General features: G+C 46.2%; 1 protein-coding gene across 1 annotated transcript in view; it reads left to right on the forward strand.

Moving 5' to 3' along the window:
• Positions 1-9,776: 9,776 nt before the first annotated feature.
• Positions 9,777-15,387, forward strand: part of LOC147710829 (aflatoxin B1 aldehyde reductase member 2-like) — a 273,557-nt gene continuing 267,946 nt past the window's right edge. The window contains exon 1 of the mRNA XM_086921575.1: positions 9,777-10,049. Coding sequence (XP_086777701.1) covers positions 9,833-10,049 — 217 coding nt within the window. The 5' untranslated portion in view covers positions 9,777-9,832. The remainder of the gene's footprint in view (positions 10,050-15,387) is intronic.

Below are 15,387 nucleotides of genomic sequence, written 5' to 3' on the forward strand. Positions count from 1 at the left end.
CGCTTTTTTTTTTTAGAGTTTTATATAGTGCGAACTAGACCAGAAGATATTAGGTATCAGAGCGCTTTACATGAGCACCAGTTTCATTACAGATTGACACATTAATTTTTGTTAGGCACGGGGAGATTAAATGATTTGTCCAGAATCACAGGATGTTGAGCGTCGATTCCGAGACTTGAACCTGGTTCCCCAGCTTCTAGGTCGACCACTCTAGTCGTAAGGCTGTTTACGTTGCATTTTTTTTGTTCTGTGTTATTTTCTTTCTTTCCCCTCTCTTTTTGGCTTAGTTGTTCTTGCTTGCTGTCTTTCATTTTTTCTTTCGCTCCTTCCTCATTTTTGCCTATGTTCCTCATTCCCTCCTTCGTGCCTGCCATTTTTTAGGTCGAGCCTGGCGAACGCAACATGAAGCTCTGCCGCCAGTGAGAAGTATTGTTACGGAGTTGCCTCTCATGCGAGACAAGAGATGGGCATGCGCAAGAGATGGATTGGCAATTGTGGATGTGTGCGTGAACAAGAGATGTTCACGTGTGTAGGTCTCAGCACGCTCCCTCTCTCCCCCTCCCTCCCTGTCTACGCACGCAGGACAGGAGATTTGCACGCGCGCATCTTGCACTTTCACTCCATACCCCCCCCCCCCACCCTCCCCCCCCACCCCTGTCGGCTCCACAGAGACAGCTTGTTGTAGATCTGATCAGTCAACCAAGACAATATAAAGTCTTTTTTATCAAGGGACCGGGGCAGCTCTGCTTCCTATTCGTACCATTCTTCCAGTTCGTCTGCGGGTTCGCAACACAGGCACGATGACCTCAGAGCCCACAGTGAAGTGCAGCATGAAGACGAAGGTACGGATCTTGCAGCAGGCCCTGAAATGGATTGCAAGGCATGATTGAAATTGCTTTGAAATACTAGGTCTTAATATCACTCCCGCCATAAATGACATCTACTAGTAAACGTTTGCCTTGTTTTTTTAATATTTCTTTTTGTACCTGCCTCAAATTCCATTTTCTCCACAGGTCCCGTTTAAATTGATTCAAAGGGGATATTCAGAACCTTCATGCACTGATGACTTATTGTGTTCCCAGCGTGCCTGCTACCTGTAGTAAGGTTACCCCAACCTTGAAAATTTCTGTTCCTGTAGTGTATGCAGGCTGCACTTGCACAGATTCTTCCTGTCTCTAAATAACTGTCTTGGTGCACTCTGGAACTTGTGGTCCGGGCATTATCCCTTCTGGCAATTTGCACCCGTCCCGTTCTGCATCACCCTTGCGTCTACGGTCACACAAGCGCACTCCCAAATTGATTCGCTTAGTTAGCGTTTCTTTACAGCTATGCTCTCCATCATTCATTGCTGTCCATGCGTGCTGACTACAACGGATGTTTCATACAGTTCTTCTGCTCTGACCCAGTACATGCAGGCGGATAGTGATTTTCGCTTGCAAGCTGCCTTTGTTAGAGAACATATTATAAAGCGGCATCAGGGACCATGGGTAATGCCAGTTGCAGTCCTCCACATCTGTTGGTGATGCAGGTGTTGGTGACCTACCAAGGTGGTCATGTGGGCCCACCCATACCAACTACTAAAATGGGTGTAGAGCCATTTCCAAACAAATCATAATGCTAGATTTTTAGGAGAGATTGTTACATGTATCCGACAGGGGATTAGAGATGTCACCCAGTGCCTGTGCACCAGAATTCCAGAGTTTGACCTCCGGTCACACCAGAACCATCTTTAAGTGGTGTATGAACATGATTTGGTTGCTGGAAATTTCAGCAGAAGCTCCGCGGTTCAAGTTCATTCCGACACAAGTCATGGCATGCAGGAAATTGCACATTCACATGTCCTCTAGGTAGTGGGGTTTCTACTTTGGGATTGCACTTGCTGAAGATGACCCATGTGCCTACTAGTAAATACTAAGTGGTACAGAAGCAGTGGAGAGAAGGTCAACACATAGCACCTGACGACCTATTACCTCATTGTTTGATGATCTTGCTTCTTGGCACAGCTTTCTCTATGTGGACTACTGGATGCTGTTCTTATTTTGGGGTCACCTTCAGTGCCCGCTTTGGCTCATTGATAGACCCTTTCTTCAAACCCCTCTCGGGTGTAGTCCAAGCAAAATTGTAGCAGGACTTGAGATTGTGTTTCCAACCAAAGATGGAAACTGATTCCCAAGAGCACGAACCCTCCAGTCTGCTGCTGTGGTCCGCCTCACAATGATGAATGAGAAGTGCCTCAAAAACTGTTCTGGGGAGGCCATCACATATTTGTACTCTGTTTCTAGGCTAGAGATGTATATTATTCTAGCCTGACTTTTTATGGGTTGTTCGGTTTCAGGGGAGCATTTCTTTTCACACCTAGCTCCTTGGTTACATGCCACTGTGCTGTAAATGCTGCAGGTAGGAGGGTGGAGCCTGGTGTTGCCTGAGTGGGTCTTGCAAGGTGAATAGTCCTAAAGGAGTTGTACTTCCTCACTTATTTGATACATAACCCCATATGTATGTGCACACTTCTAGAAAAGAATGGAGTTAGTAAGAGGGCGGATTCCGGCAAAATGCATTTCAGCGTGGCTTTTTTCTCTCTCGTTCTTTTTATTGGAGGCTAGTGCACTCCCTGGTCTTCACTAATGTTCTAGGGCAGCGTTTCCCAAAGTGTGGTCCGCGGACCCCCAGGGGTCCGTGACACATTCCCAGGGGTCCGCAGGACTTGAGTGCCTAACGTCGGTAAAAAAAACAAAGGCTTATGAGGTGTGAATGTACTTGGCGCCGGGCAGCAGGACTCCAATACAATCTGGCCCCCAGGCGCACAGTACAGTAGAGAGGTGTGAATGTTGCTGGCGCCTGGGGCCTGGGGGGCAAGACAGCAGTGAAATCTGGCCAATCACCCTTCAGCTATAGGTGCAAGCTGAATGGTGATTGCCCTTATATTGTGTTATTTACTTCTGCCCATCACCCGACGTCGAGCTCGCACAGGAGTGCATGCGTTTCCTATTCTGTTTGTGACCAGTCCCAGGGCATTATGTTATCTGTCCCCATTTGCCCTGAAAGCAGCTGCGTGGCTAGATAGAAGAGCATTGGAGGCTGGAACTGCATGTAAGTGTTTAATTTGTGTGTGCGTGTTTGTGTGGGTATATTTGAAAGCAATCTAAACTCTGTGACGCATCCACTCAGGACTACAGCATACCAGATGAGTAATTATATTTGTAAATAAGTGCGCTTGTCACAACTGCCCTGAAGTTAAAATGATTCGTGCATTTTAATCTTTTCCTTTCCTTTCACTGACTGCAAAAGCTACTTAAACCATACCCCGTAGTGACTGTATATTTCCAGGTACAATCTTCTTTACTGATGACCCTTCCCCTTTACTTCTTGTCTTTTCAACTGCTGCACACTTGACTATAAATTAATATAACAAAGGCCTAGAATTTCATGGCTTCAGGATTGATGCGCTGTAGCAGTTTCCACAGATAACCATTTTCTTCACATTCCTCAGTTTGATCCAGCTGAGAGTCAGAGTCAGAGGTTAAGAATAGCACTTTCGTAAACGTTGTGGTGGGGACTTCCCTGTGCCCTAATTTAATTTTAAAAGTGTTATATAGCGCTAGCTTTACCCGTAGGTATCAGAGCGCTTTAGATACCTTCCCTCTCTTTAAAAAGTGCAACAGTCAGTAATAGGACTGAGAGCAAGCCTGTGGAACAAGATGCTCAGACCACGCGGGGGAAAGCGTAACATCTCCCAAGTGTCCCCGGTGCAGTACCCGAGCGACACTAAACGTGTCCACAGAATATGAGTTAATGATCATTATTGCACATTTACACGTGGGTTTATCATGAAGAAAATACACGAGCGCGGTGAGAAGCATCAAGTCTGTAATTAGGAGTGACATTCAACAACTATGAGCACAGTTCTGCCTCTCTATCTGCGGGTTTCCCTACAGGCCAGTCTGACACACACAGCATAAGAATCATTTAAACAAGCACTTACAATGCAATAGGCCTCGCATTAGGAAAATGTGAGCTATTGGTATTGTAAATTACACATTTTTTTAATATGTGTTGGCTTTGAAAATATATAAATTAATAGCATTGTTATTCACAAGGCCAATAGCTTACACTTTCCTAATGCGAGTCCTATTGGCTATGGCAATGCTTGTTGGTAGCAAGCAAGGACAGTGCTGTTGTGGTGCTGAGTGATGATGTGGTTGGGCTGAGTGATGTGATGGTGTCCACCAGAGTGATGTGGTGGTGTCCCCTAGTGATGTGGTGGTGTCCCAGAGTGATGTGGTGGTGTCCCAGAGTGATGTGGTGGTGTCCCAGAGTGATGTCCCGGAGTGATGTGGTGGTGTCCCAGAGTGATGTGGATGTGTCCCAGAGTGATGTGGTGGTGTCCCTGAGCGATGTGGTGGTGCCCCTGAGTGATGTGGTGGTGCCCCTGAGTGATGTGATGGTGCCCATGAGTGATGTGGTGGTGTACCTGAGTGATGTGGTGGTGTCCCAGAGTGATGTGGTGGTGTCCCAGAGTGATGTCCCAGAGTGATGTGGTGATGTCCCAGAGTTATGTGGTGGTGTCCCAGAGTGATGTGGTGGTGTCCCCGAGTGGTGTGGTGGTGTCCCTGAGTGATGTGGTGGTGCCCCTGAGTGATGTGGTGGTGCCCCTGAGTGATGTGGTGGTGTCCCAGGGTGATGTGGTGGTGTCCCCGAGTGGTGTGGTGGTTTCCCCGAGTAGTGTGGTGGTGTCCCCAAGTGATGTGGTGGTGTCCCCGAGTGATGTGGTGTTGTCCCCGAGTGGTGTGGTGGTGTCCCTGAGGGATGTGGTGGTGTCCCCGGGCGGTGTGGTGGTGTCCCCAAGTGGTGTGGTGGTGTTCCCGAGTGATGTGGTGGAGTCCCAGAGTGATGTGGTGGTGTCCCAGAGTGATGTGGTGGTGTCCCCGACTGCCACCCATTTTTTTAAAACAAATACATTGGCAGTCAGTTTATATGCATGAACTTGCGGATTATCTTGCCCAAAGAGCACTGAAGGGAGTGCAAAACCAATGTGGTGACGGTCAGATCTTCGCATTACCAAATTAACACACAATGTAAATAATAAAAGCTTTAGTTATGCAAGTATTTGTTTGGTATGTACTTGTTTGTGTATTTTTTGCAAATGACTGTTTTTAAATTTTTTGATTGAAATTGTGCAAATTGCTTGGGGGTCCCCGGCTTCCAGTAGTGATTCAGTGGGGGTCCTCAGGAGTCAAAAATTTGGGAACCACTGTTCTAGGGTCTGCCTCCAGTCTTCATCTTATCTGACAAGCTTTCTCTTTCCCCAGTTTTATGAACTACTCTGGCACAGAGGATTCAAATGGATTCCTGGGTCTTTGTAGTCTGAAAGGACAGTCACATGCACATCCACTTCCCTCCCATGTAGGCCCCTTTCTGTATGAATTGAACAGGAAAAGGGTGTCTACTCCTCCCAGTATTATTAGCTTCTAGTATTTCCCAGGCCAGTTAAGAGACAGCAGTCGCTCCTTACAAAAACACGCATTTGCAATTAAATAGGTCTCGCAGTTGTTAGAGTTTGAGCCATTGGCATTGTAAATGGCACTGCCTTTCTATTTATGTGTTGGTTTTTAAAAAGTAAATAAAAGGCATTGTCAATTACAATAGGTTAAACTCTTGCAAATGCGAGACCTATTGCATTGCAAATGCTTGGTCTCAAAGTCGAGGCTAGCATCTATTGCCAGACCGTTGAGTTTTTTACTTCTGTCTTAGCCAAGACTATTTGATTTTACTACAAGGATGTATAATATAGTTACGTATATGGGTTTTCAGTTAGATTTCGCACATTAGTCTGTGATTGTGTCATTCACATTTTTCTTCCACCCACTCCAGCATGAATCAAGGGGTACTTCAGCCATTGGTTGAGTTCACTATGAGTTATGGCATTCTGGCATTTCACTAGGAACACATCCACACACCAAGTAGTTCCCTTCAGTGCCGGGTGTACCATGGCAATGTGAATTTTTTTGAGACCAGAAAAACACTTTTGCCTTTTAGCAATTGCATTTTTTCTTTTTTTAGATTAAATAAGGTCCTTGCCGCTCCCCAAACAATAACGTTTTGCAAAAATGATAACAAAATAAGAAGTGTCAAAAGGCAGGCTGCCAACACCAGAACTATTGGCGTTGCTAGAGCTTGATTTCTGTAATGATGATCACCGTGAAGGGTGCACTGACTTCATTACTTGTAAAGTGAACGAAAAACTAGCCGATGGGCTTGTTTTACTTTCACAACATCAGTGATATCTCAGCCCCTGTGCACTGATTGAGGTGGGGGAAGTATCATTGGAAATTAAAGAAACTCCCCTTTCCAATGGTATCTCTGCCTAGTGGATGTATGACGTTACAACGCATACTTTTACCACGCATACCATTACAACGCGGTTTTTACAACGCATACCATTACAACACATAGCGCTTTGGGGTGCTGGATAGTGAATAGTTTAATTTACTATTCCAACTCCAGTCCCCGTGGACACTAGGGAAGGTGTTGGATAGTAAATTAAACGTATTCCCTATCCTAGAGCGCCCCCCAGCGCAATGCATTGTAATGGTTTGCGTTGTAGTGACTGCGTGTAATGGTAGTGCGTGGTAAAAGATTCGTTGTAAAGGTTGTATACCCTGCCTTGTGGAGTCCTGGTTGTGGATCGCCACGGGAGAGTGATCCTAAAGCAAGGATTCACCCTCTAGACACCAGGGATAGGGGGAGTGGGCCCTTAGACAAGGGCTGGTGCTCCCCCTGAACCACTGCAATATTCAGTCTTTCAAACCATCTCCCTGTGAGAGTGGGTGGGGCTGATTACCCCAGTCTGACACCATGCATAACCTGGTTGTTCCAACAAGCTGGACAATGATCTGGCACTCTGGTCGTGATGTTCCCCATTTTCTCTCTTGACCTCTGTATCTCTCTGTCTTAGCGCCGGGACACTCTGCAGAGTAGCTGTGCGCTCTACAAGTCCTTCTTAACATAACATAACATAACAAAAATATTTTGACTGAGGAAGGGTGAGGGCGGTCCACCTCAAAAAAGGGCAGACAGTAGTTATTTCCCCTGGCGGGCAGATTGGAGGTTTGCCCCAATCTGCCTCCTCTGGGGTGGTGTGGGGGGACAGAAAGCCCACTAGACACCACGGAAAGATACAAAACAAATATGGGGATGGGGGGTGCCCACCATAGGCATGGCCATAACCCCACCCCACCCCAAAAAGCCCTCCAGACAGTGCTGCTAGCTTATTCCCTGGTCCTGTCGGTAACTCCTCCATTCTAAGTCCTCTAGGTAGTGATGCAACGTTATCACTGTTCCCAGAGGTAAGTCCCCATTCTTATTCCTCTAGGCAGTGCTGCAGATGTGTCTCTGTCTCGAGTGGTAATTCCTCATTCTTAGTCCTCTAGACAATGCTAAAGCTACTTCGCTGGTCCCAGTGGCAATTCCTCATTCGTTGTACTTTAGGCAGTACTGCTAGCTGCTTCTCGGGTCCTGTTGGTAATTTCTGAATCGAAGTCCTCTGGACAGTGCTGCTTACTACTACTCTGGTCCTGTCGGTAATTCCTCATTCTAAGTCCTCTAGGCAGTGCTGCAGCTGTGTCTCTGGTCAGAGTGGTAATTCTTTATTCTACGTCCTGTAGACAGTGCTGCTAGCTGCTTCTTTGGTCCCGGTAATTCCTCATTCTAAGTTCTCTAGGCAGTGCTGCTTGCTGCTTTTCCGGTCCCATCAGTATCTTCCCCATTCTAAGTCCTCTAGCCAGTGCTGCTAGCTGCTTCTCTGGTCCTATCAGTAATTCCTTTTTTTTTCTAAGTCCTCTAAACTGTGCTGCTAGCTGCTTCTCTGGTCCCGTTGGTAATTCCTCCTTCTAAGTCATCCAGATAGTGCTGCTAGCTTCTACTCTGGTCCAGTCGGAAATTCCCACAATTTAAGTCCTGTAGACCGTGCTGCTGCTGTGTCTCTGTCCCCAGTGGTAATTCCACACTGTTAGTCCTCTAGGCTGTGCTGCTAGGAGGTTCTCTGACCCAGTCAGCAACTCCCCCATTATAAATTCTCTAGGCAGTGCTGCAACTGTCTCTCTGGTCACAGTGGTAATTCCTCATTCTTAGTCCTCTAAGCAGTGTTGCTAGATGCTTCTCTGGTCTCCTCAGTAATTCCTCATTTTAAGTCCTCTAGGGAGGGCTGCAGCTGCATCTTTGGTCCTGTCAGTAATTCCCCATTCTAAATCCTCTAGACAGTTCTACTAGCTGCTTCTCTGGTCCCGTCAGTAATTTCTCAATTTAAGCCCACTACACAGTGCTGCACCTGCTTCTCTGTTCCCAGTGGTAATTCATCATTCTAAGTCTTCTAGGTTTCGTTTGAATTTATTACATCATTTATTGGCAAGTCCTGCTGGTTACACATCTACGGTAGAGGCGAAGGGCTCCTGCGGCTGCGACTCTAGGTCTCCGCAGGACACCCTTCACTTTGTTTTATTATGCCCCCGCTTTTCAGAACCTAGAAAGAAGTTTTTAGTAAGGATCTTGAAAAACCGAAAATTTATGCACGCCAAAGATGCCATTTTATTTTTGCAAAAGGCACCAGATCCTCATACTTTGTTAAGTGTTATTAGCTTTATTAAATCTGCTATAAAATTGAGGAACATGAGGGAAATATCTGTAGACTCCACTTGAACGCAGACGGAAATCCCCATTACCTGAAAATGACAAACTGTACCTTTTTGTAGATATATATGAAATTTTTAATAATTTTTTAACTGTTTTTATATAAATTGTATGTATGTATTTGCTATGCACTTTAATGGTATCTTTTTAAGTACCGAATAAAGGAATTTGAATGAATGAAGTCTTCTAGGCAGTGCTGTAGCTGCGTCTCTGTTCATACATCCACAACAATTCAAATCAAAACTCTTAGATAAAAGTCACTGTCATTTACAATGTCAATAGCTCTAACTCTGACAAATGCGAGACCTATTGCATTGCAAATGCTGATTTTCCATTACAAGTGTGGATTTGTAATTATGTTTAACCCTTGATACAAAACAGGAATACAACAGTTCCAAAGTTTAACATTCCATACATGCAATAGACCAGGTTCAAGTGGAAGACTCCCGACTATAAAAGCCAAAATGGCTTTATTTTGCCTGTTTCCCTCCAGAAATTGCCTCTGATTCAACGGAAGTCTTTGGGAGGAATACTCTCCCGATTCTTTTTTTTAAATCTCCCACTTTCCTCTTCTAAAATGTTGCCATGTATGTGGATGAGCTACTGACCAAGGGAATCTGGAAACATGAAAGCTCAGATTATACTACATTGTCTCCAGTCTTAATTACCTACCAAAAAAATGAATGTGTCCTGTGGAACGTAACTGGGGTTCATGTAAAGGGTGCCAATACCTATATTAATCTGCCAAAAAAATTGTACGTTGTCGTGGCAAAGAATATTTAACATCCTACAAGGCGAGAAACTCTTGCTCCGAAACCAAGAAAAACCTCGGAGAGTTGCCAAACGTCTAAGCGTGCCACAAAAGTGACACTTCAAAATAACCTTAAAATCGAAATGCAGCCACAACAAACATTGTACTATTGAAAACTTTGGTTTTAACTAAAAAGTGTGTCAGACGTTTAATGCCAATAAGTACGTGTCGCACTAAAACAACTTCGTTAAAAGCGAACTACACTACCCATAAAGCTGTGGGCGGTCATATCCTCGAATCACCTGCAGGTTGTGGGCTTACCGTGCGGACGTCAAATGAGGCGCATGCGCGTTAGATAGATCGGCTGTTTCGAAGCTCAGGAGAGCTGGTGTTCACATGTCCCGATCCGCTTCCTCCTTAGCAGTCATGGCGCGGTCCTTACCGACCACGGTCCTGGGTACCATGGCATTCGGCACCAGTTTGGATCAGAGCGGGAGTGCCGAAGCGGTGCAGGAGTTCACGGCGCGGGGGTTTGACCAGCTGGATACCGCTTTCATGTATGGCCAAGGCGAGACGGAGCGTGTGATGGGCGCAATGGGACTGGGACCGAAAGGTAACGGAACTTTTGGGGTGTGCGCAGCGCAGTTCTCTATAAGCCTCGTTCCCATTGCAGCCCTGTATGCTAAGGGCAGATATCGGTGTTGGAGAGTCCTGACCGGAACTTATTTCAAGCAAGAGGCTGCAAGTTTAACCGCACACCACACACTCAACTGACTGCGTGTGAGTTGAATGAGCGACCTCTAGATGTTATCACTTCCTCACACAATATTGATATCAGATGAGTTGTGGAGACACAGATTTTTATACTTTCTCTGTATTGTTACTCTTTTTGCGCCGAGAACGTACAACCTCGTTTTCCAACTAGTTACATAAATGCCTGATTCTTGACATCTTACAATGATTAACATTTATGGGATGACAGTTGCAAAGTCCATCCCGATAGATCTCCCCACCATCGCTCCCTCTTACTTGTGCCTGCTCTGCACCATAAACTTTAAATTAAAAATCTTGGAATGGACGAGACAGCCCGGTAACCTGTTTAGAGGACTATAATCCCCAAAATGCTAAAAGAAGAGATGTTCAAATCTGCCACTTTACTGGAAAAAAAACAAAAAACCTGCATGCCTGCCTCTCACCCTTCTAAATCCATCCCCAACGGCTGCTTCGTAAGCACGCCACTGTGATCATCGCACAAATACTTACCATATGGGACCAAAACATAGACAACACATTACCGACCACACATCCTATACAGTGTGGCATGCTACCCACGTAAGGAAGCGATTTAGTGCCAGCACATAGGTATAGTAAGCGCGATATAGATTTTCTAGTGCAATAGTATGGTTAGGGTGCTCAAGTTTCCAAGATCCATGCGCGTCCCTCAGCCAGTCCAGGATTTTCCTAGCATTTTAGGATTAGTAGTGCTCCTCATTACATTCTAGAGATAGATCTTTTTGTTGCACAATTAATTAAAATCGAGGGGCCCACAACACATAGCTACCAAGGTTTCAGATTACTTTTGTGTGACATTTTAATAATTTCAGTGTAAATATGAGTGACTTTCAACGACAAAGAGTGAGACTTTCTCATGAGGTAAAAATCAAGCAAAGATGACGAGAGAAACATAAAAATATCAGAATTAACACCCATTAGAGCAATAGGAACTCTAATAATATCTTACAACTGCTGCACAGCACCAGAATTCGATGCCAAAAAATTCAGCCCATACAGTGAACCTGTCACACCTACACTTCAGAGTCAGTACTGGAAGACAGTGTTATTTTACTGCAGGAAAGGTTTGTGGTAATATCAGAAAAATCAAGAGTACAACCTAGTGCAGCAAACCCAACACACCCAGAAAAAAGCCCAAAACAATCAGCCCAAAACTGTCACTTCAGGGGTTGCTTTGGAGGCGGGCATGAAAAACAAGCACTGGCGTTGCCAATAGGTCTCGCAGTAGGAAAGTTGGAGCTATTACAATTGCAAATAACAATGCCTTTTATTTTTGTTTTCATTTTAAAAACATAAAGGGCTTTGTCATTTACAAAACCAATAGCTCCAACTATCCTACTGCGAGACCTATTGTGCACTGCACAGTGTGGGTGAAAGTGGCAGTGCGTGGGTGTGAGTGGCTTTGAGCGAGTGGCGTTGCGTGGGTGAGTGGCGTTGCGTGGGTGAGTGGCGTTGCATGTGTGAGTGGCGTTGCATGTGTGAGTGGCGTTGCGTGTGTGAGTGGCGTTGCGTGGGTGAGTGGCGTTGCGTGGGTGAGTTGCGTTGTGTGTGTGAGTGGCATTGCATGAGTGTGTGGCGTTGCGTGTGTGATAGTGGGTTTGCGTGGGTGTGAGTGGCGTTGTGTGTCGGAAAGTGGTGCTGTGTGGGTAAAAGTGGAACTGCGTGGATTTGCGTGGGTGAGTGGCGTTGCGTGGGTGAGTGGCGTTGCGTGTGTGAGTGGCATTGCATGAGTGAGTGTGGCGTTGCGTGTGTGATAGTGGGCTTGCGTGGGTGTGAGTGGCGTTGTGTGTCGGAAAGTGGTGCTGTGTGGGTAAAAGTGGGACTGCGTGGATTTGCGTGGGTGAGTGGCGTTGCGTGTGTGAGTGGCGTTGCATGTGTGAGTGGCGTTGCGTGAGTGAGTGGCGTTGCGTGTGTGAGTGGTGTTGCTTTGAGTGAGTGGCGTTGCGTGGGTGAGTGGCGTTGCATGTGTGAGTGTTGTTGCGTGGGCGAGTGGCGTGTTTCTTCTGCGCAGGAGTCATTCAGTGTCTCAGAAACCGCAAAGTGTTTCCTTTTCCTGTTCTAGGTAGCTGTGCGCACGCGCCTCGTGTTCTGGGACATACAAGAACGCAAGTGGAGCCCGGGAAACGCTGCTAGATAAGCGCGGGCAGCAGACATCATTACTGAAAAGAAAGCCCATTGAATTCAAAAGAAAAAGATCAAAATAAATTCTCGGCTATTTCATTTTAATGTGCCAGAGAGCTCGGAAGAACAGTAAACGCAGTAGGCAAGGAGGAAAAAAAAATAGTGTGCCTGCAGAAATGTTGTGTGGGGAAAACAAATGTAAGCCTGGGGCCACGAATTACTTCTTAAATCCACTTGGGAACGTAACTGTCAACTGCAAACGGCTATCTGCGCCACAATAGCAAACGAGACAATTATGTAAAAGAAAATTCTTTTTTGTAGCTTAGTGGATATTGAGAACGGAGTTTAGACGCTTTAACCTCTGTATCACCCCAGTATCCCTTTCAGGTCTCAGAAATATCATTATAAAGTAAGGTAGATTCTCATGTTGGCCCGAATGTCATTATAAAATCATTACATGGCGTCCACAGACGCTGACCGTATGGCGACATATCGGTTGTGCTCTGTTCGTGCCCTACTGTTGTTGTAGGGTGTCTCTTCACAAAAACATTCTTTTAGCCAATGCAAGGTCAGATATTTCTTCATAGGTGCTTAGGGTTCTACAGTAATTCGCAAGTGACAGTCATTGGTATATTGCTATTAAAACAAGATAAAACCAGTGGGAGGGAACGAGTATATGGGGCCGAGCGGCGGGGGAGTATGGTGCGAGGCGTGGGGGGAGGGGAAGCAGGCATATGGGGTGTGAGTATCTACAGAGCTCTAGAGAACAACAGCAAAGAAAATGGAAGTAAGCCAGCGGGAAATAGAAACACTCCAGAGAGGCAGATGCAGATATTTTTTAGCTTCTCCGTGGCTGTCACTGTCATGCTTTCTAACCAAGCTCATTTCCCTCAAGTGTCCGAAAAAGCAAGCAGCATTAAGCTCATTCACGACCGCCAGCCAGTCAGCTCGGATGCCTCTTCAGAAGGTAGCTTGGGAGTTCTGCGTGCGAATTTCAAGTGATTTCCCCTTCATTATCCGATCTTCGTAGAAGCAGTGATACCCTTGATAAAATGGAATATGCGTCTCTGTGTGAGACCGTGCGGACTACTGCTTCCTGCCACGCAAATGAATCACCCTTGCATCAAATCCTATTTTATGCATGTTTGGCAAACAAAAAAAAACGGCAAGGCTGTGTTTGCGGGGAGAGAGAGGGGAGGTGCTGGTGTGGGAGGGGGGAGGTGCTGGTGTGGGAGGGGGGAGGTGCTGGTGTGGAAGGAGTGCTGCTAGGGCAAGGCTGTGTTTGCGGGGAGAGAGAGGGGAGGTGCTGGTGTGGGAGGTGCTGGTGTGGGAGGAGTGCTGCTACGGCAAGGCTGTGTTTGCGGGGAGAGAGAGGGGAGGTGCTGGTGTGGGAGGAGTGCTGCTACGGCCTGGGGGAAGCTGGCTGGGGAGGGGGAGGAGAAATGAACAGATGTCGGTGTGGGAGGAGTGCCTGATGCGCGTGCTTGTTTGTTCACGTGATTCACGTGAACTGCAAGAAAACCGCGGGGCTGAAAGCCCTTGGTTTGACTTGTGTTTTGCCGACATGAATTCTCGCTCCGCTCAATGCGCTTGCGCGCATTGATGGGTCGCGAGACCCAAAAAACTACTGCCTCAATTTCTCAACAAGGTATAGATGAGAAAGTGTGTATTTAAGCTTGCTGCAGGACTTTTTTTTTTTAGAAAGTCAGGAAATCAACAGAAAACACAGCGCAAGAGATTTAACAGGCCAAAAAATGTCAGCCCACACACTTTAGTAGGGAGAGGCAAAATGTCACAACGAGGAAGAACAAGATGAGGACAACAGGTTCATGGGGCACAACCACTGGAAACCGCCAGGAGCCACACGCGCAGCATGTGCCCCCCCGAACATGGCGTCAGCCAGCAACCACTGAGTCTCGTGGTTAACCTTTCAGACACCATATTGACAACGGACCAAACCACTATACTAGAAAAGGGTTTGGGTTTTGTACCTACGGCTACCTTGGACAAATTCAAATTGTGCTGCGAATTGAAGGAGTTAATTCGCAGAATAAAATTGGAAATATCCATCAAAGACAAGGAGCAAATGAATACTACCAACAGCGACACGGCTGAGAAAAAAATCAAGTTTCACCCCCCCCTTCCAGCAGCATGCCAGTACAACTTCTAGCATTTGAAAAAGCTCTCCTTAAAGAAGTAACCGAAATAAATGCTAGAATAATAGACTTTTCACAACACCAGCAAGAGAGAGATGGAAGTGATTTAGCAACTATCAAAAGAAACATCTGTAACTATAAAACCAGCGGACAAGGGTGGCGCCATTGTGGTGCAGAACACAGCAGACTACAATAAGGAATGCCTTCGCCTCCTAGCAGACCAACGGAACTATAACGTTATTGAGACCGACCAAACGGATCGTTTACGTGTTGAGATCGCCAGCTTGCTGGGGGAATCACTGACCAATGATTGGATGTCCGGAAAAGAGGCTGATTTCCTTGAAAACAAAGATCCTATTATCCCCTACTTCTATACGATCCCTAAGATCCACAAGACCATGGAAAAAACCCCGGGTAGACCAATTGTCTCAGGGATAGGTTCTATCCTAGAGCCCCTGTCTACAATTTGCAATTGCCTTTCTAAGACCACTAATACAACAGACAGATACATACCTTCAGGACACTAAGGCTGTCCTCTGTCTCATTAAAGATCTGCATTTCGACCCCATAACCCACATACTGGTGGGGCTTGATGTAGAAAGCCTGTACAAAGTCTGCCGCATAAAGAGACCCTAGAAATCTTAGAGGAGGTCCTGTTCCAGGAAAAATGGCAAATCCACGCCCCCCAGACATGTGGTACTAGAATATTGTTGCCTTGCGCTGACAGAAAATTTCTTCCAATTTCACCACAACCTGTACCGTCAGAAGCATCCCACGAGCATGGGTAGCACCTTCGCGTCGAGTGTGGCAGGACTGTACGTCCACCACCTAGAAAAGCAAAAAATCTTACACCCTAACAACCCCCACCTGAGCCCCGTCCAC

This window comes from Lissotriton vulgaris, chromosome 5 (assembly GCF_964263255.1).
Source record: "Lissotriton vulgaris chromosome 5, aLisVul1.2, whole genome shotgun sequence".
Classification (NCBI taxonomy): Eukaryota; Metazoa; Chordata; class Amphibia; order Caudata; family Salamandridae; genus Lissotriton; species Lissotriton vulgaris.